Consider the following 27,634-nt stretch of genomic DNA (forward strand, 5'->3'; position numbering starts at 1 on the left):
ACAATTAATGAGAAGTGCATGAGCTGTAGAATGACAAGCTTGGAATGACAACCTATGAGGTCCAACAAGATCTTGGACCTCAATAAATATCCATCCCCATTACCATGTAGTCCTTTCCTTCCCTCAGTTACATGACAGTGGCTTTAGCCCCTATGAAGAACCCAAATCAAGAGGTTTCAGAGGATGTGCAGCAGAAGGTGAATGGAGCATCTATGGGCCAACATTCAAGTAATTTGACAGTATTGCAGCAACAAGACTTCCTTTTGAACTTGACTGGAACACCAGCGTGGTACAGCTACAAATGGGAGATCTGAGCAGATCAAGATATGCTGGTTTCCTGAAGTCCCTGCAGATTAGACGTTCTGTTGCAAGTGCACTGCAATGTACAAACTATCTGCGGGTGCAAAGCTTCCAATCAACTTCCAACTGCTGCGTGTAGTAACTGTAAGCTAACGCTCCAACAGAAGCTGGCATACATAGCAGAAAAAATTGCACAACTTCTCAGATACAGAGTATCAACATCGGCATGCATCTACTCCGCATCCGCCTGTATAAAAAACTGCGCTATTTTTTCCACAACGCTCTAACTAAAAATCTAATGCTGACCATTATATGATCATACGCAAGGCAACTTTGCTGAGAATGAACACTGTACGTTGGCACCAGAATGATATTTCTGGTAAAGTCATATAGCAAAATACATTTTATGCTGAATCAACATAACCGGTATGCCTACCGTTTTAAGACGTGGTTCACTGGCAAAAGCACTGCATGTGCTCTTGAGAACAGCCACATCTAGGGAAACAGCAGTCCATGGGGTGGATGTATGCATTGCACATTTAATGCAAAATGAGGGAGTTACAGCGCAGAACTGCCAAGTGCTTTTAACTTATGGTACATGAAGCGAATGAAAAATGAAATAAAATGAAATTGTCCATAAACAGTTGCAGTCCACACTTGTAATCCCGCTGCATGCTCCCTTCCTGGCTATTCGGCAGCCGCTTCACCATCGGTCTTGGACCTCTTGGCTTCGCTGGCTGCGCTATCGTCCTTTGCGCCTTCCGTGCCTTCTTTCGCGGCTGGCTTCTTGGCTTCGCTGTTGTCGTCGCCAGCATCGTCTTCGGCGGCGCGCTTCTTGCCTCGGTCTTGCCTCCTGCCGCCCTGCTGGCGACCTCGTCCATGACCACCCTTGTTGCCGCGTTGACCGCCCTTGAAGCGGTTCTTCTTGTCTCGCTTGGCCGCGGTCAGCTTCTTCCAGTACTCGACCTCCTCGTCGCCTTCCAGGGCCTCGGCAGTGACCTCGTTCCCGTAGATCTTGAGGCCTTCGCCCTGCGCCTCGAGCTTGGCCAGGACGGCTTGCGCAGAGCCTTCCTCGACGAAACGCAGCACGGCCTCCGGTTGGCCCCTCGAGTAGTCGACGAAGGCGACCGCGGCGTACGGCGCGAGGGCCTGCTTGAGGTTCTCCCACGTGGTCTTCTCGCCGAGCCCTTTGAGGCGCAGAAGGCAACCGAGCACTATCTCGGGCGCCTCCGGCTCCTCGGCGGCGCCGGCGTCACCCCCTCCCGCCGCTTCTTTGTCGGCGGCCTTCTTCTTGGCCTTCTCGTCCAGCCTGGCCTGGCGCTCCTGCTTCTTTCGGGCCACGTAGTCCGTCTTCATGGACCGCGTCAGCTCGAGCTCGTTGAACTTGACTCCCTCCTTCGCGAGGAACGCATCGGCTTCTTCCTTGGTCGAGAACGTGGCGAACACGGAGCCCTTGAACTTGCGCGTCTTGGGGTAGCGCCTCATGAAGACGTTGATGCACTGGCCGAACTGTCCGAAAAATTCCAGCAGGTCGTCGATGGTGGCGGTGGCCGGGAAACCCTTGGCGTAGACGCTCAGTTCGTCCAGCTTCTGCTGGTGCTCCTTGTTGCTCTCAGGTACGGGCTTGGCGGCGCTGCGGCGGATCTTCTTACCGTCGTCGCTGACCTCCAAGAGCTGACTGGTGGACTTTTTCAGCGCCTCGGCCACCACGTTCTCCGCCGTGGTGAGACTCTTCAGCCTGTTGAATGTCAGCAGGGTTTCTATCGTCACCCAGCCATCGTCCAGTTTGAGCTTGCCCTGGAGGAACTTGTCGCGAGGCAAGTTGAAGTCGCCGAAATAGTACTCGACCTGCTTGATGATTTGGGCCTCGAGGGCCGACACGTCGGCGGAGGCGTTTTCCACGTCCGCATTCGTCATTGTCGAGCTTCACGGGCGCACCATTCAACTACGAACGACACACTCACAATGGTAGTCGAGGAACAAAGCGCGGAGGGCTAAGCCGGCGTCATGGCATATTCCCGACGCTCCACGTGCAGCTTCGTTTCAGGCCTGTGAGTATCCTCCAAGGACTCGCAGGCGACGTGGCGCGAGACGTTTCAGGCGCCGAGAAGCTCTTCGGCTCTTTTATAGGTTTCCACACGTCTGCTGTGCACTTGACGTCCCAGCTTCTGGACCTCCAGACGTTCAGCGAACGCGCGTACGACGCAAATGCTGGAACCACGCCGGCAGCAAGAAGCCAATGGCGCCTTTGGCTCAGCTACGGCTCGGCCAAAACTTTGACTGTATTTGGCTAGGTTTTAGACTTCAACTTGTCTTGGCTTGAACAAGCTCGCAAACATGCTCGAAAATCTATCATCATTTCCCCTTCAAAGAGCCGCGCAAAATTTAAAGCCAAAACGCGCACGAGTGGAGTTCGAGGCCTACGCGATTTTGTGGCTTCTCCAGTTGAAATAATTTACTTTTAATTTTACATGTTAATTTAGTAATTTTTATTCACTAGCTAAATGTTCTTGCAGTAACCTTCACCTTTTACTGTTCTATATTTCCTTACATTAGGCTGCTCGTTGACGACCTGGGTTCTACTATTCGGCTAAATATTTGACTCCACTCATTCCTTAGTCCCGAGCGCCCCTCGAGACTGCGGAACTTCAGCTCCTTCAGCAGTCAAGCTTCCGAACGACGCGGCAGGCCTAATGTGGCCTAATATTTATTTTATTTTCGTTCCAACGGAGAGTTGTAACGGCTCGTCTGACCAACCCTCATCCCTCCTAGTCGATTCCTTGTCTCTCTTCTCGTCTTCCTTGTTTCTGGCACTTTAGTGTGCGGCTGAAATTCGGCGTTTGTATGCGTCTCACTTTCTTGTCCCGTTCCCTGGCACCGTTTTAAATGCGCCGTTCTCGCGCCGCACATGACGCAATCGGAGCTAAATTTAGCCTCTCGCTCGCCGTACAGAGGGTTCAGCTCTGAAGTACGTTTGTTGATCCGAGCGGCAGTTGTCGCGTTCGAAAGCCGTCACTCTGCCACACATGGTAGGTTCCATCAAAGCAGACATACGAATAAGACTGTCATGATGACCTGTACCCATTAGGATTTATAAGGCTCAGATATGGGGAACCAGCGCTGGCCAGGAGGCGCTACGACATTTTTCATGCGTTACTAAAATATGCTGAAACCGTCCGATAGGGAGGCTACGAAGATGGCACGACATATTTAGCGATAAGAAACGTGCGCCTGTATCAATGTTTGTCTAGCCCGATGCGGCCAGCCAAGTTCTGTCCATGGCCATGTGCGCTGCGTAGAGCGCATGCGCTGCTACATCCTAGCACGTCGGTTCCCTGCCGTTTGAGGAGCCGTGAAAAGTGTGACTCAAGACAATCGGTGAATTTGCTGACACGAAATCACTGCGTGTGCTACTGGAAACTGTGTCTACCGCTCGCTAGGCTGTGTGTTACGGCGCTGCTGTCGGCACGCGAAGCTTCAGCGCTGGTTGCCCATAAGGCTCAGACATAAGGCTCAGATATGGCGTGACGTCACGGCGCAGCAACTCAGAGGGCCCACGCTCACATTTATCGATTAGAAAGAGAGAAAGCTGAGCTAGTTGGTAAGGATTCATTATGCAAAAAAGAAGTGAGGCGTGCAGACAGGACACAAGAGTAGAGAAGTTCGTGTTGTCCACTTCTCTACTCTTGCGATCCTGTCTGTACGCCTTTCTTTTTTGCACCTTTATCGATTGCAAAATTAAACCGCAGGTCCTCATTAGCTGTGTCAGCTTTGTAATGCGCAGCATTTGTTTATATTTTTTTGCTGCTTTTCGACGGTGCACGGACTTTCGTCAAGCCAATTTTTAGGCTTTTTTTTTTCTTTTATTTCTCCATGTACTTGACTTCGCATCATGTATATCTGTGCGTGTGATGTGAAATTAACTTTGAATGTAACCTGCATATTTCTTAACGGTCATTTCTCTACCCTAGTGCCCATACACCCTCTGCAGCACGCACAAGACATTTCACTTGCCCACTGCGGCTGTGTCCCGGATACAGCCTACACAGTTTTCTTTTTTTTTTTTTTGAGACAACAGAAACTTTGACTATAATGAGGCATCATTGCTAATAAAAACAAATGTGCACATTTATGTATCTTTTTTTCCACACTTCGCACCAATCCTGCTTGGTCTTTGAAATCATATGTAACATGCGGACTGGTGACATACACCACCCCAAACTGCGCACACCTTTACAGGCATGTCAACACGCATTCTACATGTGAACCCCCACCCTCATATCACTGCTTTACAAGCTCGACCTACAGCATCCATGCACCGAATGTCTTGTCCGTCTCGGCCACTCCACCTTAACCTTCTGTACTGAGGGACTTGGTCATCATTTATTGACCAATGACTACCCAACAAGGTTTTTTTACTTTGAAACCCCTCCAAACCCCTCGCTGCCCTTGTTATGGTGCCGTGCGATTCGGCTATCGCAAAGCAGCTGTGGGGTGGGTGAAAGTTCAACATATGCTAGCATCCGTATACAATATGTAGCTTTGAAAGTCGCATAAATTTCCACGATTATCCTTTAAAAGCAAAGCTCTCTTTTCCTATCCAAAGCTTCACGTTTTTCGGTGGTGTCTCGCCGACTACAATGGCTTCTGACCAACAGTGCCAGCGAGCACGCTTGTGTTCTGCATAATAAAACATCAGATCACAATAAAATCCTGTACATGTAATGTCCGCTTATGGGAATCTAAAGCACGTAGACTTAATGTAAATAAAACCGGAGATTTAATCACCTCTTTCTTAAAACCCACATTTGGAATGGCTGTATGAAATGATTGCTGCATATTGATGGATTCCCACAATATGGCACGTGCCCACGACGAGGGATGGCCCATGAAGTGTGTCTGCATGTTGATCATGATGACAGTTTCCACACAATGGCATGTACACATAATGGGGGTATCGCCAAAAAGTGGGAGGTATATATCGTGCAAGGAGGTTTTAAAAAAGAACTTGATGTTGTGCCACTGTCAACGAGTTCTTTGAAATTGCCGCACGATGATGATTTCCGCACTATAACGCATACCCACCAAGAGGGACTGGCCAAGACGCCGCTGGTACATTTAAAATAGAAGGGACATGAAGAAATACAATCCCTTATAAGATTTGTCACATCGCATAGCATCCTGCATTGCAAACTCACATTGAGCGCACACGTGCACACAATCTTCCTTTACACCAAAGATGCAGCAGTGAAATGGTTGATCTTGTAGCTTTTCATGAAGTGCTTCAGTTGAAATAAATGGCTACATCTGCGTTGTATCTGCATGTTTCTTTAGTAGCAACATGGACGAGCCTAGCTTTGTCTTGGTGTTTACTTGTGCTTTCGGTAGATGGCAGACCACAATTCATGGAAGAGTGCAAGCAGAAGCTAATTATTTTTTTTCTGCGGAAGTAAAAAATGTTGGCAGCTGGGGTCTTTAAAAATAATTTGGCCCCTTTTCTGGCCAAGTTCGAGATAATAATTTGAGATAACATGGTTACACAAGAAATTAATGAAGTGTGTTTACACGGGTGTTGTACTTCTCTGTAAATACCTCATCATATCTTTTTCCCTTCACACAGGTGTAATGAGAACATTACAAAACCAGATAAAACAATTTATTCTGTATATCAAATGCTAAACATACTGACCAATACTCACGTAAAGTAACTACCTCTTAACGAACTGGACATAACATGTATCCAACTCTGGGCGTCTGCTTCCAGGTGAAAAGCCACCTCACCGAACGCTTCAGCGCACACTTTAGTGGTGGATGTGTTGCAGTGCGGACATTGAGGGAAGTGGCCCAGAGAGTTTGTGCACAGCTTCGTTAAGAATGAAGGCAAGGCTTAGTGATGTTGAGAAACACTTTAAGGGGCAGGAAATATTTGCTGCTTACTTGGCACAAAAGCACGAAAATGACAGGACAAACAACCAACCAGAGGCTACGACAAACAGTACAGTCATCCCCTCTGCTTGTTCGTCCTGTCTTCTCTGTGCTGTTCAGTAAAGCATGCCTTATTAAAAAGGCCAGGCTTAAACTGCCTACTATGCCTTGTTTCAGTAAATGATTCTAACTTCTTTTCTCCACTGGTGATCCCAAATCCATATGACACAAATGTAACACAAAAGTCTATGTTCAACAAAACATGTTACTGGCCCAGTTGTTGGATGTTTTCTTTGCCAGAATCGCAATGCACCAAACGAATAAGGACAAGAGAACTCGCATGGACTGGTGCCGGTTCACATCAATTCACCCATCCTTGCTCTTTTGCTGCACCAGAATTCTGGTTTACACTCACTCATACTAAAGTGCATGGCGTATAAACCTATTTTAATGCAAAAGCATTATATGCGCCATTACACGAAAATCCGGCGTTGTCGGCGGCGGCGTGACCGAATGACAGTGCGAGAAGTGGCCGATGGCAAAGAGTAAAACCACATAAAAAAATACTCGAGCTGACGTCAAATTTTTCGGGAAGGTTCCTGTAAACAAAGTAAATTAATGCCTCTTTGAACAGAACATTGGGTAAATTTCGGTCTGGGTGGGAATCGAACCCAGGCCTCTAGAGGGCGAGACGAGCACGCTTCCCCGATGTCTCGGCAGCTCCGCAGTTCTGGTTGACTAAATGTGTGCGTAGTGTGTATGTCATTGCGCACGTCATGTCATAGCCATCTGGCTGACTAAACATGTGGCCTACGGCATGCATCGTCGGGCATGTGACAGCACAGCCAATGGGTCGGAGGTGGCGCCACATCCCGAGTGCATGAAATAAAAAGCATTAATGTCCAATTAAATGCTGCTGAGCGGTCCTTCAAGTTAGGAATTCCTCGTGGGCAAGTGAGTGCATTGAGACGCTTTCATTTGGCCTTACTGAGGCGCAGTTAAAATGCAGGCAAGAGCTTGCCCGGACAAGGAACACGCAGAAAAAAACATTTAACCGAAGAGACTATAATGCTTTCGCATTCCCACACATAAGACGTTGCGTCTCTGACAAGTTTTTTTGTGCACAAGCATGTCATTCATAGCTGGGGTTTAACTAGATTCCAAGATGTGTTTGGGACCTGCATCAATTCTTTGTTTATTCTTTTCGTAAATCACGAAAAGTGGTCGGCCAGATCAGGTGGTTTCAGGTGCAAAGCAGTGTTTATCCATGTGCATCTCTGCATGTGTTTTAATGCCATCATGTTGCATTTAGTACAGAGCGAGTTTGTGCTGTACATTTGTCTTGCAGTAGCAGCAGCATCAACTTTGACAAAATTCCAGTTAGGTGCACCATGCACGTAAACAACAGTCTTGTCATATGTTGCAACCCTCAATCTGTTCATTAGACACTAATACGTTAGCTCAGTTCCAAGCTCCTACACGGTGTTTATGTGTACTGTAAAGGTTTCAGTAAGCAATCCTCAATAATGCCAACATAGACAGTAATGTTAATGAGGATTTTCCTTTTATTTGCTTTCGACCAGCACAATGCTTATTTTGATCAAGCAGTAGCTGGTTGCTAGAAAAGGGAATTCTTCATTTGGGGTAAAGGAAGGAGCATGAGATTACAAGTCTCCAAAAGGATACAGCAACGGTGCTCCCATATTGTAGACGCACCAAAGGTGCAGATGCCACAATCGCTCTTGGATTGTGACAACAATTAAAAACACTGCAATCAGGTGTAACATACAAATTTTTGGTATCAGCACAGTCAGCGACCATTCTGTACATCACACTGCTCACATGCTCAAAAAAAAAAGAAAGAGAGCAAGCAAAGGCACTCAACATTTCATTCTCGTATTACAGGAGTCCTTTTAACTACCCAAAAATTTTGCGCAGAAAGCTTCCTTGGGCTGTTAAACAGCGAGCGCAGCAATTCAAACAGTGCACCAAGACAAGGTATTAAATGCAATGCACCACAAAATGCCACAACTGTATAAAATGTGAGCGCTGATTTGCCAGTTCTTTAAACTACAAGAGCTGTTTCTACCTAGCTTCCACATATCTTAAAATGTGCACTAACACAATACTCACTCAATCCTAACACATTCACAAACCATAGGAAACCACAAGCTAGGTCAGGCCACTCAGAACTGCCAAGCTGCACACCCAAAACCTAATCGACGAGCTCTAGCTACCTGGTGTAAGGGACTATCGCAGCTAAAATATCAACCACTTAAAAGAAGCTGCACGGAAGACTAGGATACACACACATCAATAACAAGGACAAGGACAATAAGGACATCAAGGACAATAATAGGAACATCATTTTGATTAACGAACCCATTCAGTGAATGCGTGAGCAGCTGCAGAGGCAACGCAAACTGAACAGAAGGAGTCCACCAATTCCATAGACCCGGCTATTTTCTATTACGAGTACAAAATAACACCTTCTTTCAAAAACATTCACGAAATCTACGCAGCAGGTCTACCGTGCAGCAATTTCAGCATGAATGATTATAAAAACTCGACACACCAACGACCACAGTTGTAAAATATGTACCACTGGTGTGCCAACTCTTTCGTTACCGCAACTACAGAAGTCTATCAATTATCCTACTAGCAACATCATGCACCTTCTGAAATCACAATTGAACTTCCAACTATTGTCAGATTTCATCATGCTTGGCAGGTTGGCAAGTTTGTAAAAATAAACCTTCAACTGGCTGTATAGTTGAAACTAGCCTTCAGTGCTTTTTGCACTTCCTCAATAATAAGACGTAACATTTGTGCTTTGGTCGACTCGGCGACACAATTTTTAAATTACAGTAGCAACGAAGACACAGACGGTTCTCCCGTATTTTCAATTTTCTGATCCCACATACAGGCACTTTTAACAGTCTCAAACGACGTACGTATGCTCACGAGTGCACATTTTGATAATTGTGTCCGACTAATATCAAATGCAACTTTATTTTCCCCACTGTGAGTTGCTTTTATCAATAAGCAATTTGACAGCGCGTGTACAAATTACTACAAGCAATCCTTCCTGTAGTGCGGGGTTTTCACTCACGTAAAAGCAAACAGTTGATTCCAGACCGACCTTCAACCAAGTGCTCTCTTAGAGCACAATATTTTGCAAACTCTCCACATTACGGTACAACACTGAACAACTAAACAAGGCATGTGGAGGCTCCAGCAACAGTTGAACGTGCAGCAGGCCACACTGTTTGCTCAGAAAAGCTGATCGAACACAATAATCAAGCATGAGGAAGCTTCTGCCCTGACCCTGACAACCTGACCCTGATCCCTGACCCTGACAACCATTGCTTCGTGAGCCTAAAAAATGTGGTAATAACAATCCAGGTGCCTGCTGCAATGAGTAAAAACAAGTGCTCCATGGGAACTTGCCTGTTTTCATGCAAAGCTACTACTTTTCCACATAGCATGGCCATATCTATGGCTGGTACTGATGCCAACAAATCTTATGAATAATTTGCTTGCATGACCTGACATACAAAAGATGGGAACTAGGAACCAAGTGCATCTTCAGTATATTTCAGATATATTTTTCTCTGGGTAGTTATATTAAAAAGGGCAAATTATTAGTTTCATTCGTGTTTCTTGAGGGGAAGTTGAAGTTTGAAGTTTCATATACAGTGAAAGCTCGTTAATTCGAACTTCAATAATTCGAACTTATGGATAATTCGAACTGTACGATTTGGTCCTGCCAAGCTCCACAGTAGTCTATGTATAAAAAAGTCCATTAATTCGAACGCGAGAAGGTTCCTTCACGGATAATTCGAACTACGCTCGCCTGACACACGGCCAGAGAAGCGCGCCTACTGCCTACACACAAGGCTGTATTGCCTCCGAAACGGAGAGAATGGCAAGAGAAGGCAAAATCAGAAAAAATCTAACCGATGCGGGGTCAGCCAGAAGGCAGCGGCGGCTGCCGCCTCTCCGTTCTACGTAACCTCCGAGACTTCTTGCCCATTGCGAATCTCGGAGGCTTTGCAAATCTTTTACAGCTGCTAATGTCGTGCGGAGATGGCACGGCAAGCGCCAAAACACAGCGAATCAAGTACGTCGCAGCTGCGCTTGCAATCAAGAACCAACGAATCCGGACCTTCGCCTCCTTCACATATTCAGCGTGTTTGTCTCAGCAGTCTTCATCGGTTGTGCACCTCTGTTTTCAGCTTAGGAGGTATCGGCCGTCGCGATTCATTGTGATGGTGTTAAGCCTCGGCTAACGTTCGTTTCGGTGGACATCGGTGGTGTGGCACAGTCGGACCCAGAGCTTCGACTTGAAGATGGCGTGTGCCCGCGGCACACGCCATCACTTTCTGACTCGCCAAATTTCTGACATGCCCTACTGCTTCCAAATCGCAGTGTACTGTTGCTCTCCTTCACTTTCGTTAGTTCGAACTTTCGTTAATTCGAACTGAAGCGACTTCCCCTTGCGGTTCGAATTAACAAGCTGTTACTGTAATTCTCAAAAGATGCCTGAGCAATTATTACTGCTACATGTCCATTCAAAGCACCAGCGAACAGGCTATAAATTTATGTACTGCAGTACTTATGGTTGTCATCACATTAAAATGCAAAAGCACTAAAAATGAACACATTTCTTGCGGTAACGAAAGAGTTAATATATATATTAATAAAAACAAAAAAGCAAGGCCTGCTGCTTTCCATATATACACATTTTGATTTAGCTATGCAGACACTTCTAGCACACACTAAACAAAGATAGATTTAAAAGATAGCCATCATCAATTATGAAGACATAAATGAAAGCACAAATAGTGCATAGGTTATAAAATGCCCATCAAGGGTAAATATGCAACTTGTACTTATCTTACACAGATATACCCTTGAAGTCATCTTATACCTCACAAAACTTAATAGTACATAATGCTATTTCACATTTCTTCTCATACATTGGCCCAATTGAAAACAAGGCTTTACATTAGTAAAGTGCAATTATGAACATAATATAAGATAGTAAAAACGAATAAGACAGTAATATGTTTTTCACCTAGATGATAACAGTGCAGTACCTTATGGTGACATGTTAACAGTCCGTCAGACTACAATGTCTGTTACCTTCAGATGGGAAAAGATGTTGAGCCAACAAAAAATGTTCAGACAGTCTATTTGCCGTCCACCTTCTGGGTGCGGCCAGCAAGTGACTGGCACTTGGCACACACCTGTGATAGCAAACAGGTTTGTCGTGATGTGTCGACGGGCATTGCGCATCGCCTTGGGCGCACGGTGTGGTCCGACAATGCTGGCAAGATGGTTCTGGAAAGAGTCCGTCAGGCAAAGCTCCTCGAAAGCCACAGCTGGATACCGCTGGGTACCAAACCTCTCCGGCTCCATGGCAAACTCAACAGCTCGGTTGAGGTACGAGACATTACGCCGAAGGATTTCGTGAATCTCGAAGATGGTCTCCCTGAAGCTCGGCTTCTCCCAAATCTTGAGGGAGGTCAGGACGTGATTTGCTGGCAGCTCGCGAGCAATCACTTGCAGCTCAGAAAGCTTGGTGGTAATGTAGCCAAAATGGGTGAGCGTTGTGTTGCCCTTCAACATGTCCACAAATGCGTCAGTGCAAGCACTGTTGCAGGCTGCAAACTCTATCTCCATGAACAACACAGACTGGTTCTTCCTCAAGCCCCTCATGACTGTTTCCAGCGCCACGCTGTCAGCGCTGCAGGAGTTTATCTGAATATGCTTCAACGTTTTCGTCGTACACAGTAGCTTGGCAAACCTCCTGGCAGCGGAACCATCCATAGTGGCTTGGGAATCTATGCAGAGACATTTTAGGCATGAAACAGTAGCCAGTGCAACAAACAGGTCCTTGAGGCAATCGGCATCGACGTCGACACTTGCATCTAAGTGCACTGATGTGATACGGTCAGCATGCATGCGGAGGCTCGCTGAGAGCTGAAAAACACCCCGAATGTCATAGCAGCTCAGTCGCACACGGTCATAGGCAGCTGTGCGATTTAAAGCAGCAGTGACTGCCCGTTCATCCTCTTCATCCTCCGCTTCAACGCAGCCCAGCGTTAGCTCCTTCAACACACTGTTGCTCGCAAGTGCTTCGACAAGCGAAACCACTCCCGGTGAGTTGATGTTGTTAGCCTCAAGGTTCAGCTTCTCCAGGTGCATATTGAACTTCAATGCCTGTGCCAGCCGGATCGCTCCAATGTCATCGATAAGGTTGTCCCTGATGTTTACTTCAAGGAGACCAGTGTTAAACTCTAAAAGGATTGCGAAAGACCTGGTTTCCGCTTGCGCAAGGTTGCATGCGGACACTTCCAAGTACTTCAGAGTGCTGTTGTTCTTTAGAACTTCAGCAAGCCTGTCGATGCCACCCGCAGCAACGCGACACCCATGAATCTCCAGTTTCTCAAGGCTACGATTTGTCTTCAGCCCCTCTGCAATGAACACCAGTTGTTGTTCATCGAAGCATGGCACATCACTCAGCGACAGCTCTCGCAACGTGGTAGATGTGGCAAGGAATTCACCGAGAAAACGTGCTCCGCCGGTTCCGAGGGCATTATCATCAAGCCAAATCAGCTCAAGGCCGCTGTTGCGACACAGTCCCTTCATGAGCTCTGTACCAGCCTCGGGCGACATGTCATTTTCCAGGAACTTAACCTTGCGTATGCACTTCGCCCTCGCTATCATGTCACCGATACGTGCAGCTGCGCTTGGCGTCACAGACAGTTTCGAAATGCAAATATATTCAAGTGCAGGCATCTTGCACAATGAGTAGACGAGTGTGCGCTCTGTGGCAGGTAAGAAATCCCAACAGGCGATGGCCAAGCGCCTGAGGCCCCTGTTGCAGGCCAATGCATCGCAGAGTATCTGTGGGTAACCGGATGCCACAGTTGTCTTGTCAAGGTGCAAAGTTTGTATGCACTTGTGCCTTTTGAGGAGCAAGTGGAACAGGATGCAGGCGTCAAAGACCCAGTTGTCGTTTGAGTGCATCATCACCGCTTCGTCGAGAGAACAAACACAGAGCTTGCGCGGCTCTTCTTCTTTCAGTTCAATGTCGACTCTCATCAGGATGCGGTTGAACGTCCTCAAGTTGTTCAAGATCCAGCAGGGCTTCGTGTCCGTCATCGAGCATGGCAGTTCCATACTGAGGCCGTCCCTTTGAAATTCCATTTGTATTTCTTGTAGACGCTTCACGATGTCCTCTACAGGTGGCAACTCGGGACAATTGTTGTGCAAATGCAGCGCATACAGATGACCTGTGCCAGTGGTAACAGCTCGCCCATGCTGAGCCTCATTGCTACTAGCCAGACTTTTCCTACTCTTTGACGATGGTGCAAATGGTTTGGTACCTGCAGGGCAGTCAGAGGAGGGCCCGCAGGTCTTGGCATCAGTCTTGCTGTTGGAACGGTCATGCAGAACTTTTCCTGTGACCGGCCTGTGCTGTTGTCCGCTGCGTTCTGACCGAAAAGTACACCCACGTTCAACTCGGCAACGTCTGGGCAAGCTGGGCCTATGGCTCATAGGCGAGTTGCTCGAATCGTTTGTACTTAGTGTAGGGTGGGACTTCCGATTACTTTCCATGGAATCCTGGACACCACTTGGGTGACCGTGCCAATTATGCTGCTGCACATTTCTAGGCAATTTGGTGGCTTTGTTTGCACGCATCCTGTTGACTGCAGCGGGTGCAGAGGCATCACCACCAGCTCTCGCACTAATGGGGTCCAAGCGCTTGTACTCCAACTGGTCAGCAGCAAAATCACGAACAGGAACTGAAGGTGCTGCTGTGCATAATGTGCTATCGACTGCACAAGCCACATTCGGCTTTCCGGTGTTTGCAGCCGTGTTGTTGCTGGAAGTATGAGCTACCTGAATGCCAAGCCTGCAAAAAAAAAAGATACTTTATTAACGTCACAGCGACACAGATCACATTTACTCAAGCTCAACTACGAAAATGCAGCCTACAGCTCCCCCCCCCCCAAAATAAAGTACAGTTTCGCCTGTAACATGAAACAGTTGCACAATAGCTGGCAAAGATAGTGTGTGGTAAGCCTTTTGCTGCTTTGTGCGGTGCTTGTTTACGTGAACATTGGCAGGCACGAGCAAGCAATCTCATTTAAGAAGTAAAAGCACTGTTGCATTTGTTTGAAGTTGCACCTATCCATTAGCGAAGTAAAAAAACTTGGTTTTTCTTTTCCCACCTCTAACCCATCTAGACTTAGCCACTGATCTCTACTAAAACAGCCATTAGCTTCTTACTGCCAAATTCATTTCGCTTTTCTCAAATTTAAACTTCAGCTACTCTCTCGATCCCCCCCCCCATTAATAGACCGTACACTATCCTTAAAAAAAACAGAACCTTTGTGCCATCCAGTTAACCTGCGAAGAAGTTGAGCACTAAAAGAAGACTAATGAAGACGAACATACGCACTGAATCATTGTCATTACATATAGAAGAAGACTACGTCATTTAGGACCACCTCCACAATTCGGGATGGGATGTGCTAGACAAGATGAAGGCGTGGACACCAGCTCTATCTCATACACAGATTTCATTAATGAATTATGGCAGCTACAGGTGCAAACATGCTCTTCAGGATCAGTAGTCTCCACTGGTGTAGCAAAAGCAGAGAGGTAGAATCCTGTACTGCCAATTGGTGGGTTGCAAGTTTGAATCCTCGCGGGCAATCCTCGCGGGAATTTTTCTTTTCTTGTAATGTCTTGAATATAATTTTGGGATTCCAGTGACGGTATCGGATGTCACAATGCAACTAGTGAGTAGTAACAACCTGCCACTAGGATGCGCCAATTGAAGAAGTAGTTATTCAAAGAATTAGGCAAACTATTAAGCACCTCTTGATGCCTTATATGGCTGAACTGTTTCGTGCCAAATTGGTAACCATTATTTTTTTCGGTTCAGGCTTGGTTCCACTTCAGCACAAAATTGCAGCTGGGTATGGTATTGGGTTACAGTACAGTACGACACCCTGAACCTAACCCACCGCTCGAAAAATGCACCTCATGTGAAACACAAGGAAAGAAGCAAACCTGGCATGTGACAACACACGGCTACAGAAAGCAAACACCTAGCTGTCTACCTTCAAGCTTTCAGCACAAGCCCGATTAGAAGCATTTCAACATGAATGCTACACATAAAATATTACTTTCATTAGTGCTTTTTGCATTTGATGCACTGTCTTGGCACACACAAATGTGCACATGCTGTGGTGTTGGGCTGCTGAGCACGAGGTCGCGGGATCGAATCCCGGCCACGGCGGCCGCATTTCGATGGGGGCGAAATGCGAAAACACCCGTGTGCTTAGATTTAGGTGCACGTTAAAGAACCCCAGGTGGTCAAAATTTCCGGAGTCCTCCACTACGGCGTGCCTCATAATCAGAAAGTGGTTTTGGCACGTAAAACCCCAAATATTATTATTAATACAAATGTGCACACAGCACCTGAAGGGGTTAACTCCATACAATGTTCGTTTATATGCTACACTGTTGAAAAAGCGTGGCCAGATGCAAATGGTAGTTAGGGCACACACTGAGTCATCGATGCAGCAATGTCACGTGGGCACAGGAGACGTTTGGTGCTTGTCGAGCGCATAGTGAGGAGTTTTGTGCACAGATAGGCAATCTAAATACACGTAAGGACTTTTATACACCTTGTGTCAGGGACACATACCTATTGGAAGGATTTGCCAAGAACGGGCATACCCAATGGGCCAAGAGGGCAGCTTCGCAGATATGTGAACCTCAAGAATTTCAATGAAGCCATTCAATATCATGCACTGTTCTACTTAGAGGCCTATCTGCTGAAGAGATACCTATAAACCAATATTATATGTATGGATTGTACGTTGGGACTTATTGTTTCAACAGGCAGCGTAGAAGTGCACTCACTGGAACTGCTTTGACAGCTAAGATTCCGCGCTGCATGACAACACACGAATGAACATGCCAAACACAGGGGAAGAGGCAAGGAAAGCTTCACTTTAAAAGACAACACAGCATATTGTGCTTAGGCTTGCCCTCCTACCTGTGCCACCCCTGTACATCTCTGCCACCAATGCACCTACTACAGGCAGCATCGCCAAGCCACTGGCAACGGGCTGAAGATGAATGCTGTGCTGACAACACAGTTGCCAGACGAAAAGAAAAAGCTAGTCTATAAGAATCATGGTACGACAGACAAAAAGCAGATGCCAAAAGTAAACGCTATCAAAGTGCTGGCTCTTGCTATCTTGGTGATGAACTTGTGACTTCAAATTTTTGTCATTGCCAAACATACAAAACTAACATTTGTGGCGTGCCGGATTAAACAGTAAATACTAGCACCTCAATCATACAGGGCACTTCCAATTGTGACCGAATCTGATCAAGATCTCGTTTATCATCAATTACACTGACTTACTTGTGCAGCTTGCACAAATGGTTGCTTTGTGATGCCAAATATTTAAACCTATTTTCTTTGGGCCCAATCCATTTGGGCAATCATCTGCTCCAAGCAGCTGCAACTAACATAGCATCTGCTCAAGTGACCACGAAATGCAGAACAAACTGAATAAAATTCGTCACAAATTATTCACAAACAGGTACCCCAAGAAGTTTACTAACAAAAAAGAAGCTCGTGTCCTCCATCCAAAGCCGTCTCAAGGCAAGTCGTTCACGAAACGTGCTGGCGACCCATATGTGTCTGGCGTCAGCGAAGCTCTTAGCCGCGTATTCTCAAGATACAATCTTAGAATAGCACACATGCCATCCAACAAGCTGAGAAATCAGCTTGTTAACGTAAAGGATCGGCTTGAAAGCAAGAATTACCCCGGTGTCATCTACAAGGTACCATGCACAGACTGCAGCTGCAGTTACATTGGAGAAACCAGCAAATTCACAAGATTAAAAGAGCACCAAAGGGACGTCTCCAACAAGAAAAAAGTATCGAACGCCCTTGCCGAACACGCCGATAATCGCAATCACCGCATCGATTGAGAAAACGCTGCTATAATAGCTAAGGAAAAGAATCCGATGACGCGACTCTTGTTAGAATCTTTATTTATTCAAACTATGGACAACAGTATCAACAGGACTGATGGAAATCTGCCTGCCAAATACACCCATTCTCTACGTCACATTTTGGCATAAAAACTACTTGCGGCTCTTGCCTGCTTTTAGTGTGATCAAGGAACCCGTATGGGTCCCGAAACGTCTCTGTTATTTTTACCTTGACTTGGTCAGGGACCACAATTTCTTCATCACCCAGTATTATCACAGTCTCAAAAGAAAAAGCCATCGACAAGACTTGGAATCCAGGCTAGTTTGAACATGGGCAAATTTTTTTATGCTGCAGAGGTGAAAGCTAGAAAAAAAAAAAGAAGCAGATTTATGTTTTTGATACCTCTGCATAACCACCCGTTAACAGGGGGAGTGGATTCTTTTCCACAAAACACTTCTGGCTCAGATTTTCCAGAAATGAACACTTGATTGGGCTTCTCAATAAGCATGTCAGGTCTCTGCCCATGCTTGCATTTATGTCCACGTTTGTGACATAAGTAAGATGTTAAGCAAAAGGATTGGAAAGGGATGGCTCTCTATTATACAGCCCCTACCTTACACAGGCGATTTAGAAACTCGAGGCATCTCTTCAAGGCGCGTTTCCGGCGGCTCCGTGGCCCTCACCTCCTTGCCTGGGACGAGGTGGCAGCGGGTCATCCATCATAAAGCTTTCGCTCTGCTGTCATTCCGCCCACGAGAAGGAGAACGGGTTTCACTCATTGGCCGACATTTTGGCGCGAACCGGGCCCTGCTTGGCGTGCGCTCCCGGTACGCGCGCGCAAGACGGGGCCCGAAGAGAGACCACATTGGGGCGTCTGAAGGTGCGTACGTGTTCCTCTCTGCCGGTGGAGGCCCCCTTTGTCCTCCGCCGGCCGATGGTTACTTCGGATCAGCGGGGTACGGGCCTCGGAGGGCACGCGCACTATTCCGCCGTCTCGACGTCCTGAGGCAGCATCTTCCGATCGTGCTCCTATCTGTTCGTCTGTCGTTTCTTTCTGTTTCCATTTTCCCTGCTGTGGGGCGCGCGATGGCAGGCGTTGACCAAAGGATAGGCAACGTCTTACTGCTGGGGTTCTTCGTTCTCTCTTGTCACGGTGTGCCGTTAGCGGCCACCAGCGATCATTTGGCCGTGTATTGCGTCGCAATTAAATTTAGATTAAGACGTGTTGATAAAACTGGTGTTTGTATCGAATCCCAGCTTAATCAATGTTATTTCTTCTTTCCCTAGTACCACGCCTAGGATCTCCCTTGCTCCGCGCGTGGTCTCGTTTTCCCCCATCTGGGGCCGGCGGGGTGCGTACGCGCGCAGCAGCGTGTCGGTACATAAAGCGTGCCGAAGCAGGGCGCGGCGGCTCCGACAAGGAGGCGTTGGCTCGGAGTGGTCCAACCAGCGGTGGTCGTCCGGCGCACGTGATATCGGAGCGTGCGCGCCGTGAGCGTAGCACGGCGACCACAAACAGGACCGTCAGGAAGAGTGTGGTAAAGTTTTAGCCGAGAGTGCGACATGAACGGCATCAGGTGAGGCTCTAGCTTCTCATACCGTCAGCTCTACCTTCTCATAGGTGACAATGGTCACTTGACATAAGACGTGGTAAGGGCTCTTGTAGCAAAGAAGGGAGTTTTTCCAAGATCCCGACTCGACGGAAAGGGAACCAAAGGAGCCACAAGGAAATCTGGCGAAATATGCACGTCATGGTGCCACTGACCAACTGTTTTTGATTGTCTTGTGATGCCAGCAGACGAGCACGCACAAGCTGCCTCTTGTGGTCAGCATGGACAATGGCGTCGTGGGCATACTTGCTCCTTAAGGCATTAGCAGAGGGAAGTCAAGCGTCCAAAGGCAATGCAGGGTCGCAACCAAACAACAGTCAAAATGGCAACTAACCAGCAGTTCCGTGGCGTGAAGAATTGCAAGTGAATGTGACGTAGGGTAATGCAATGTCCCAGTCCTGGTAGTCAGACGAAACATGCTTAGACAGTATGTCGGTGATGGTACGATCATAGGTGGAAAGTTTTAACTTTCCTGAGGAGGGGGGGGGGGAGGGGGGCTTGGGCACGACAAGCTTTTTATATATATATAAAAAACCTTTAATAACAGCTGCAGTTGAAGAAACTTTGTGTGACCTTGAACAATATTTCAGATCTGACAGATATAGTCTGCCGGCCCGATCGCGAGTGTGCTGGACAACCAGGATTTGGTCCTCAAAGACGGGACTTCGCAGGAGCACGTCCCACTCTTCCTTGGTGAACTTCGGGCCTAGCGACCCGCACTCCCAGAGCATACGAGGCAAAGTAGCAATCTCACCACAGGCCACACAAGAATAAGTCGGATAAATTTCAGACACATATTCACCTGCATTTCATACGCTGTTGATAAAAGGCTCCATTGAAGGGGTCACAGAAGTATGCAGGCTTTTTTTTTTTTTAAGATTAATAAAAGCATGCAAAGCAATTTGAAGCGTGGTCAACATACAGGCGGCATATTCATTCTCTAGGCATAGGCCATCCATACCTTTAGAAATTGGTTCTAATTGGCTATCTCCTTCTCTTTCAAAAATATAATAAAATTTGTCCCGTGTGTATATTTAAGACAATGTTGAAGTGAGAAAATATGGATGAGGCAGCCAGCGCTGGTGCTTCTAATGCACTTTTCCTCCTATTGTCAGGATTTGCTGAACTAAAGCGAAAGTATGAATTAAAAGCCGTGAACATCTGCACCAACAATGATGGAGTAAGCTATTAGCTACAATAGAATTTTAAGTGAAAAGGTCGAGGAAAGTCATAAGAAACCTCAAATGATGTGGGTGACAAAACTCTGGTAATGACATTCTAGGTGTGTATGAGCGGGGGGGAGGGGAGGGGGGGGGAGGCTTCAGCATCACTGGGGTGGGGGGAGGGAGGCTCTGCCCCCTTCAGAAAACTCCGGAGGGGGCTCCAGTCCCAGAGCCCCCCCCCCCCCCCCCATAGTCGGCACCTATGAGTCCAGTTCAATCGCTCAGTCGGGCCATTGGTCCGAGGAAGGTACGACGTAGTGAGCTTGTGCTTGGTAGAGCAAGACTGCAAAATGTCAGCAATGACTTGTAAAAAGAAGATATGACCACGGTCCGTGAGTAGCTGTCATGGGGCACCATGCACTAGAATGATGTCGCGGACAAGGAAACCCGCAACTTCACTTGCACAGCTGGTCGGAAGCACTTGGTTCATGGTGTAGCATGTCGCGTAATCCTTAGCCACAGCGATCCACCTTTTGCCAGACTTGGACTCGGGAAAAGAGCCAAGAACATCTAAGCCCACTCGAAAGAATGGCTCAATTGGGATGTCGAGGGGCTGAAGGTATCCAGCAGGAAGTGTTGCTGTTTTTTTTTTTTTCGGGCTCGCACGCCACAACGTATCATCATACAGAGTGAGCAAGGCTGGGCCAGTAGAAGCAACAGCAGACACGGTCATAGGTGCGAGTGACACCTAAATGGCCTGCAACTGGTGCGTCATGAAGATTATGAAGAATGGCTAAGCAAAGAAGTCGAGGGACGACACAGAGAAGGGAAGGACCATTGATGTGAAAATTATGGCAGTAAAAGATGCCGTTCTGGAGGACGAACCACCGTAAGGATCGGTCAGTAGGCACAGATTCAACTTGTTCAATGAGGGTCCGCAAAGTGGCATCACGGTGTAGTTCATTGGCCACGTCCAAAAGTTAGGAGACAGACAAAACACAGGTGGAAGCATCTGTGTCGTCAATGTTGGCTGTGTCTACAAGGTAACAGGACAAGCAGTTGGCGTCGATGTACTGGCACCCCGATTTGTAGACCATGGAACAGGAGTACTCCTGCAATGCAAAGCCCATTGTCCAAGCCTCCCATGGGGTCTTTTAAGGACAAAAGCTAACAGAGAGCGTGATGGTCAGTGACAATACAAAAGGGCCGGCCATATAGGCAGGGACAGAATTTCGCAACCACCCAGGCAAGAGCCAGACACTCTCTCTCGGTAATGGAGTAGTTTCGCTCCGAAGGAGACAAAAGGCGGCTGGCGTACACAATAACCCAGTCATGACCTGGTGAACTTGTGCCAAAACAGCATGAATTCCATGGCCACTTGAAGTGGTGTGCACCTGAGTAGGGGCTGAAATGTCAAAGTGGCCGAGAACAGGTAGAGTGGCGATTAAGGTCGTGAGACAAGAGAAGGCTGCAGCTTGAGAGGAGCCCCGTGAAAAAGGCACATCTTTCTTTAGGAGGTCTGTGAGAAGCTGTGCTATGGTGACAAAATCTTTAACAAAGCAGTGGAAGTAAGAGCGAAGTCCTACGAAGCTGTGGACATATTTTGCTGAGTGCAGCACAGGAAAGTCTTTGAGGGTGCGTATTTTTCCCAGGTCAGGTCCGATTCCAAAAGCATCAACCATATGTCCAAGTACAGTTCCCTTTCGAGCGTAACACAGCTAAAACTTGATCTCTCTCGTGAGCCATTACATATTCATCGTTCAATTGCTCTTTTATGCTTATTTCATAAATAACGCCACTGCCCCAGGCAACCTGTGTCAGCTCTAGAAGCGCCGTCATGCATTTCGAGCCGTTTACACAATCAGTACAGCATCAAGCGCATATACGGAAGAACACAAGCCCTCAATTCATCAGCCCTTTCACGTGTCATCGTTCTTTGGAATGATCTTCCCGATAATACTGCGTCCATATGCAACCATCAATCATTCCATGATCAGCTGCACAAATACTTTCAAGTGACATCGTGACATTAAATCTTCTCTTGTATACAATATCGCACTTTTTGGCTATTGTGTTTTTGTAAACCCCTGCTTTATTATTTTTTTTTCCTTGAGTCATGTGTCAAGACATCTGTGCTGTTTTGTATACTTCAATTATTTTTTGTACTTTGCTCTTATGTTTGTTGCTGCATTTTAGTGCTAGGCCTGTGCAATGTTTTCCCTTTTTTTGACCTGTATATTTTGCATTTCTTATAATATCCTTGTTTGTCCCCCTTACTCAATGGCCTCTGGGCCCTGTAAGGTATTATAAATAAATAAATAAATAAATAAATAAATAAATAAATAAATAAATAAATAAATAAATCGAGGAGTGCAGAATGATCAGAGAGAAACTCTAGGCCAAATATCAGGTCACGGGGGCAGTGGGCAAGCACGGTGAAAAGGATGATAATATGGCGACCAGCAATGCTTACGTGGGCAGTAGACATTCCCACTACGTTAACCGTACTGCTGTCGGCGATGCGTACGTCTACACAGGATAGAAGAAGCCTTCAGAGGCGACACCTGTAAATATTGTGGCTGAGTGAAGCCAAGCTCTCCGTGTGCGGAACCCGCTTTTTAAGGCGTCCACTGTAGTGGACGCCATGAACGACAGGAACATGTGCGTGGGAGCACTTTTCTGCAGTGTAGTCATAGCTCCTCTCACTTGTAATTGGATTTTTTTTTTACATTTGCCTCAAATTTTCATGTACTAACACTTTGTTTATTATGTTATCTAGCGAGCCAGTAGGACGAAATAATTCACCGTGTAACCAGCACCTTCTGCAGCAGCAAAAATGATCAAAGGCACCCGTCAAAGCAAGTTTGGCTGCCGCCACGTGCGTTATGGCAACGTCAGTAATTTTTACCATCAGAAATATCACACAGCAGAAATACGTTAAATGTTGGTGGGCAAGCGCAGAGCGACATATATAATTACGCGTCCACTGCGCCACTGCAAACATGTGCACTCGCTGCAGCTGATGCGCACGTTACAGTGGGATCTTCGGTACATTGTGAAATAGACATAGGAACGCATGCAAAAAATGTTTTCTTTGCGTTTTCGAGACGCACATTGATAGGAATCTAAAGGTAACCACAGTTTGCATGCGCAATTTTTCTTCATGCGTGCAGCAAAGGGTTAGACAGACGCCTAGACACCGTGCACCGGCCATCAACTGTCCTATGCTCTCCGTGGCTTCCACGACCCTGCTGTTGCATGATTGATGGGTCCAGTGAGTGAAGAGTGACAAAAATATAGACATGCACACATATATAATAACAATATTACCTGGCTCTGCCCCTGCCACGACCGCGGCCTCTGGATACGGGTTGGCTTGTCGGCGTTGCTGCCATGCCAGGGCAGCGTCCATTCGACATTCCCGGCGACAAGGCACTACCGAAACGGCCAGCACCCGCCGACCCGATAAGGAAAAGTGAACAGCGATCGGTTCGTCTGGCCCTCCTCACGCCACCACACAGCTGCGCTACACCACCATCGAAACTACAGAAACGGCCGAAACGGCAACAGCAGTGCAACCACAGAGGGGCAACGTAAATAAGAGTAGCAGTGGCGTTGCGAAATAAAGTATACGACCGAGAGATGGCGCTAACAAAATCAAAACTAAGATCATCATGTACTGAGTTATAGCTTATATGCTGCACTGGCCTGTTACATATACAATAATGCCAGCTTGGCAAGAAAATAAATATGTATAATCAGTCTTTTACTGGCAGAACCATTACAGCAAACTATACAAGTCTGATTTTCCATCTTAGACAATAGTATAATCACGACCTACTGGCCCTACTGGAACTCCAGACCTGCACAGATATCCGGCTTCTATGGGAGCAGCTTGCGCCCACTTTAGTTCAACCGACGGCCGTAGGTGGCGCTTTTATAACGTGTTCGTTATTAGAATGTGAAGACATCTATCCAGCGGTCGATTTAGGCACCACTGGCCTCCTTGAAGCCCTTGGGTTCAGCGGGAGCAGTGGAAAAGCAAACAGGTCCGCAATAGACATCAGTAAGAGGCGATTGGAGGATTGGTGGAAGAAAAGTAGGGAAACGACAAAGGACGGAGACGTACAAAAGCACAGTTCGCAATAGGGTATCAGAAAATTTGGACGTGGTAGTTCATAGTGTGTTTTTTTGTTCTCATGGGTTAACCTAGGTAGGATATTAGGCAGCATAGTAGCAAGAGCTTGGTGGCGCAAGCCACCGCCCCGTTTCAAAGGGGACGCTCATAACATCCATCCATCCATCCATCGTCTGCTACGCGGTGGGCGGCTGTGCGGCGTTGTAATTAGTACGGCAGCTGTTGTGTTGTGACGAACTGCTTGTCTAGTTGATTATTTTTGCTAACACAGTGACAGTGATGTCACAAGGCTTTGATCGGTCACTTGGCTCCAAAAGTTGACTGCCCGAACCTAAAAAATGTCGGAGCGTGTAGTCCGCTGCTCTCTAAAAAAGCGTTAAATAGCCGCTCCTATTGCCTTTTATGCGAAGCATATTACGAGAGCTCAACCCAGCTCCTCAGGCGCGGCGGTGTCGCCTTGAAACCACGTGACACCGTGACGTCACGACAGAGGAGAAGTGGCTTTGGCTCAACTCTTGCAAGACGGGCTGGGTGGGAATCGAACCAGGGTCTCCGGAGTGTGGGACGGAGACGCTACCACTGAGCCACGAGTATTTTTTTTTTCTTTATTACCGGCTTGGCAAGTACATACAAATATTGTCAAATAAATCCGAATGTTAAAAAGTCTAGTCTTTACTAAGACTGACGTGTCATGTTAAAATGGCTTCATCGAAGCCAAACTGTTCAACACTGAAAGCCAATTTGGCGGATCACTTAGCAGTTTCAACACTTCGCTTGTATAATTAACATTCTCGGTAAAATAATACATTGCTGGCCTTGCATCAACATCAGCATTGCGTACAGCCATACGAGTTCGCCACACACTTTGCATACACAATAGCATCAACATGTCCACCGGCACACCGTCAGGTTCAGCACATGGCAAAAACCTTATTCCGAACGCAGTGATAGGAAGCTCCTTTTTTAATGTTCTTTGCAGGATGTCCCAAAGAAAGCGGGCATCGTGGCAGTCAAGATAAAAATATGTTCGACAGTTTCTTCCTTGTTACATATAAGACAGTTGTCTGACCATGGGACAAACAAGCCCTTGCTTCTTAGCCATGGCTTAACAGGCAGTGTGCCGGTATGCAGTTTGAAAAAGAATGATTTTGTGTTAGCTCGTACAGGCATATTATTGACTCGCTTGAAAACATCTCGTTCAGGCCCTAAGTAATACATAGAACGATACACTGGTGTAGGTATAAACACTTCAACAAGATCCTTATACAATTGTTTTTGTGACACTGCAAACAAGTAGTCTTTCGAAAAACGAGCGTTTAGAAGACGTATCGCCATGGAAACTTCACGCAGATAGCCCTTTAGTGCCATCGGTTTGATTGCGTGCGACGATACAACAAAATCGGGCAAAGCGTCGCGCAATCTCACTTGGATTACCGTCCGCAGAAACCCATCGCTTTGGTCGCGGAAGAAAACAAATCTCGATACAAGTTGCTTGAAAAACAAATGCGTTAAACCAAGTCCCCCACTGCGCAATGTGTGAAACAAATTACTTCTGCTCGTGCGTTCCCACACCGAACCCCAAATAAACTCTGCAAACACTCTGTGTATTTTTTGAATTGAAGATCGGCTCATGCATAGCACCTGCAGGACGTAGAACACTTTAGCTACTAAAAAGATATTACATACTTTGGCCCTAGCAAACATCGAAAGGTTGTGGCCTCCCCATTTGTTAGTTTGCTCTTTCATTCCGTCTCTCTCGCTCGTCCAGTATTCGATTGGCTCACGGTAGGCACTGAGTGGAACCCCAAGATAAGTGCCGGGTAATACACTCCATTGCATTTTGCAAAAGACCTCTGGTGCATCTGGCCAATTCCCGTGCCAAAGCCCTAAACATTTTGACCAACTTATGGCACTACCGGAAGCCTTGCAAAAAGCTTGGGCTTCCCTCACAGCTTCTGCAATGCTCTGTTTATCACGACAGAACACTGCTATGTCGTCGGCATAAGCTAAAACTTTTATTTCTCTACCAAAAAATGTGTACCCGCGAATATTATGGTTATGTAGTAACTTTAAACAGAAAGGTTCTAAATAAAGTGCAAAGAGCAAGGCTGAGGTCGGACAGCCTTGCTTTATGCTAGACATTACTGCAATCCGCCTGCTCAGTTTGTTGTTAATGATTAAGTTTGTGGTACAACCATCATACATCATTTTTACCCCGTCCAAAATGACTGATCCGACATTAACATATTCAAGAAGTATAAACAGGATTTCGTGGGACACCCTGTCAAAAGCTTTGGCCAAATCTAGTTGTAGCATAGCTACATGATCTCCCATCGTATCGCAACATTCAAGTATGCTTCGCGCTATATGTATATTTGTGAATATAGTCCTGCCTTTTATACCGCATGTCTGATGTGTACCTACTAGGGATTTGACTACACTTTGAAGGCGATGGGCGAGCACCTTCATAAATACTTTATAGTCAATATTTGCTAAGCTTATTGGCCGGTAGGTCTCTACGGATTGAAGTTTAATGGGGTCTGTTGATTTAGGTATCAGTACTACGTGTGTCTGTCGGAAAGAAGGAGGCGTCCATTTTTGTTCGTAACACTTGGTTATGACGCGGTGCAGAGCCTCAGCCATTTCAACCTTGAAAATTTTATATATCGCTGCCCCAAGTCCATCCGGTCCAGGCGATTTCCTTACACTAAGGTCATCTATAGCCTTTTCAATTTCTGCTACAGAAATCGGCCTCTCAAGGGCATCCTTGAGTTGACCATCAATTTTCGGCATAAGAGGTAAATATTCACTCTTAAACGCAGAGATCTCGCTTTGTCCTCTTGCTTAGCAGCGTGCTATAGTAGTCAACGAAAGCACGTTCTATCATTTCCCCGTCATTTGTAAGCTGCCCTTGAAAAACGATTTCTTTTACTTCCTTGGTCATAGCGTACCTCTTCTCTTCACTTAAAGCTCGCTTGGTGGGCGTTTCACCCAGCCATACGCGTTCAGCGCGTGCTCTTAAAACCGCGCCACGATATCTCTCTTCATCGATCACTTCAAGTTTCGCTTTAATTTGTTTAATATCATGTGCAAATATACCAGCCCCGCCGCTTTCCATGTTCAACAGGTATGCCAACGTGCATTGCAGTTGCTTTTCTTCTTGCTTTTGTTTCTGCCGCAACACGCATGCTCTCTCTAAAGCAATTGTTTTCGCTTCGGTTTTGAACATCTCCCAAGCTTCTACAACATTTTTTGCATCCTCAAGGAGAACAGCGTCTAATTTCTCTTTTATTCTTTTAAGAAATACTTCATCTTGCATAAGGTTGTCATTAAGTTTCCATAGGTGCCAATTAAATTTCTGTTCTTTCTTTTTCATACCTATCGTAACCGTTACCAAACAATGATCGCTGAAACTGACACATTCCACACCATATTCAGAAAGTAGTGGAACTAAGTG

General features: G+C 46.5%; 2 protein-coding genes across 2 annotated transcripts; both read right to left on the minus strand.

The window, feature by feature from the left end:
* Positions 1 to 819: 819 nt before the first annotated feature.
* LOC135921992 (lupus La protein-like) lies at positions 820 to 2,562 on the minus strand. Its single transcript, XM_065456398.1, has one exon. The coding sequence runs from the start codon at positions 2,215 to 2,217 to the stop codon at positions 988 to 990; it is 1,230 nt and encodes a 409-aa protein (XP_065312470.1). The 5' UTR covers positions 2,218 to 2,562; the 3' UTR covers positions 820 to 987.
* A 5,437-nt stretch (positions 2,563 to 7,999) lies between these two features.
* LOC135895749 (uncharacterized) lies at positions 8,000 to 23,625 on the minus strand. Its single transcript, XM_065423904.1, has 2 exons — positions 23,370 to 23,625; positions 8,000 to 14,152 (listed from the first exon to the last, which is right to left on the minus strand). Exons 1-2 carry the CDS (start codon positions 23,456 to 23,458, stop codon positions 11,353 to 11,355), a joined length of 2,889 nt encoding a protein of 962 aa, XP_065279976.1. The 5' UTR covers positions 23,459 to 23,625; the 3' UTR covers positions 8,000 to 11,352.
* Positions 23,626 to 27,634: the final 4,009 nt, after the last annotated feature.

The sequence above is a fragment of the Dermacentor albipictus genome, chromosome 6, assembly GCF_038994185.2.
Source record: "Dermacentor albipictus isolate Rhodes 1998 colony chromosome 6, USDA_Dalb.pri_finalv2, whole genome shotgun sequence".
NCBI classification, from domain to species: Eukaryota; Metazoa; Arthropoda; class Arachnida; order Ixodida; family Ixodidae; genus Dermacentor; species Dermacentor albipictus.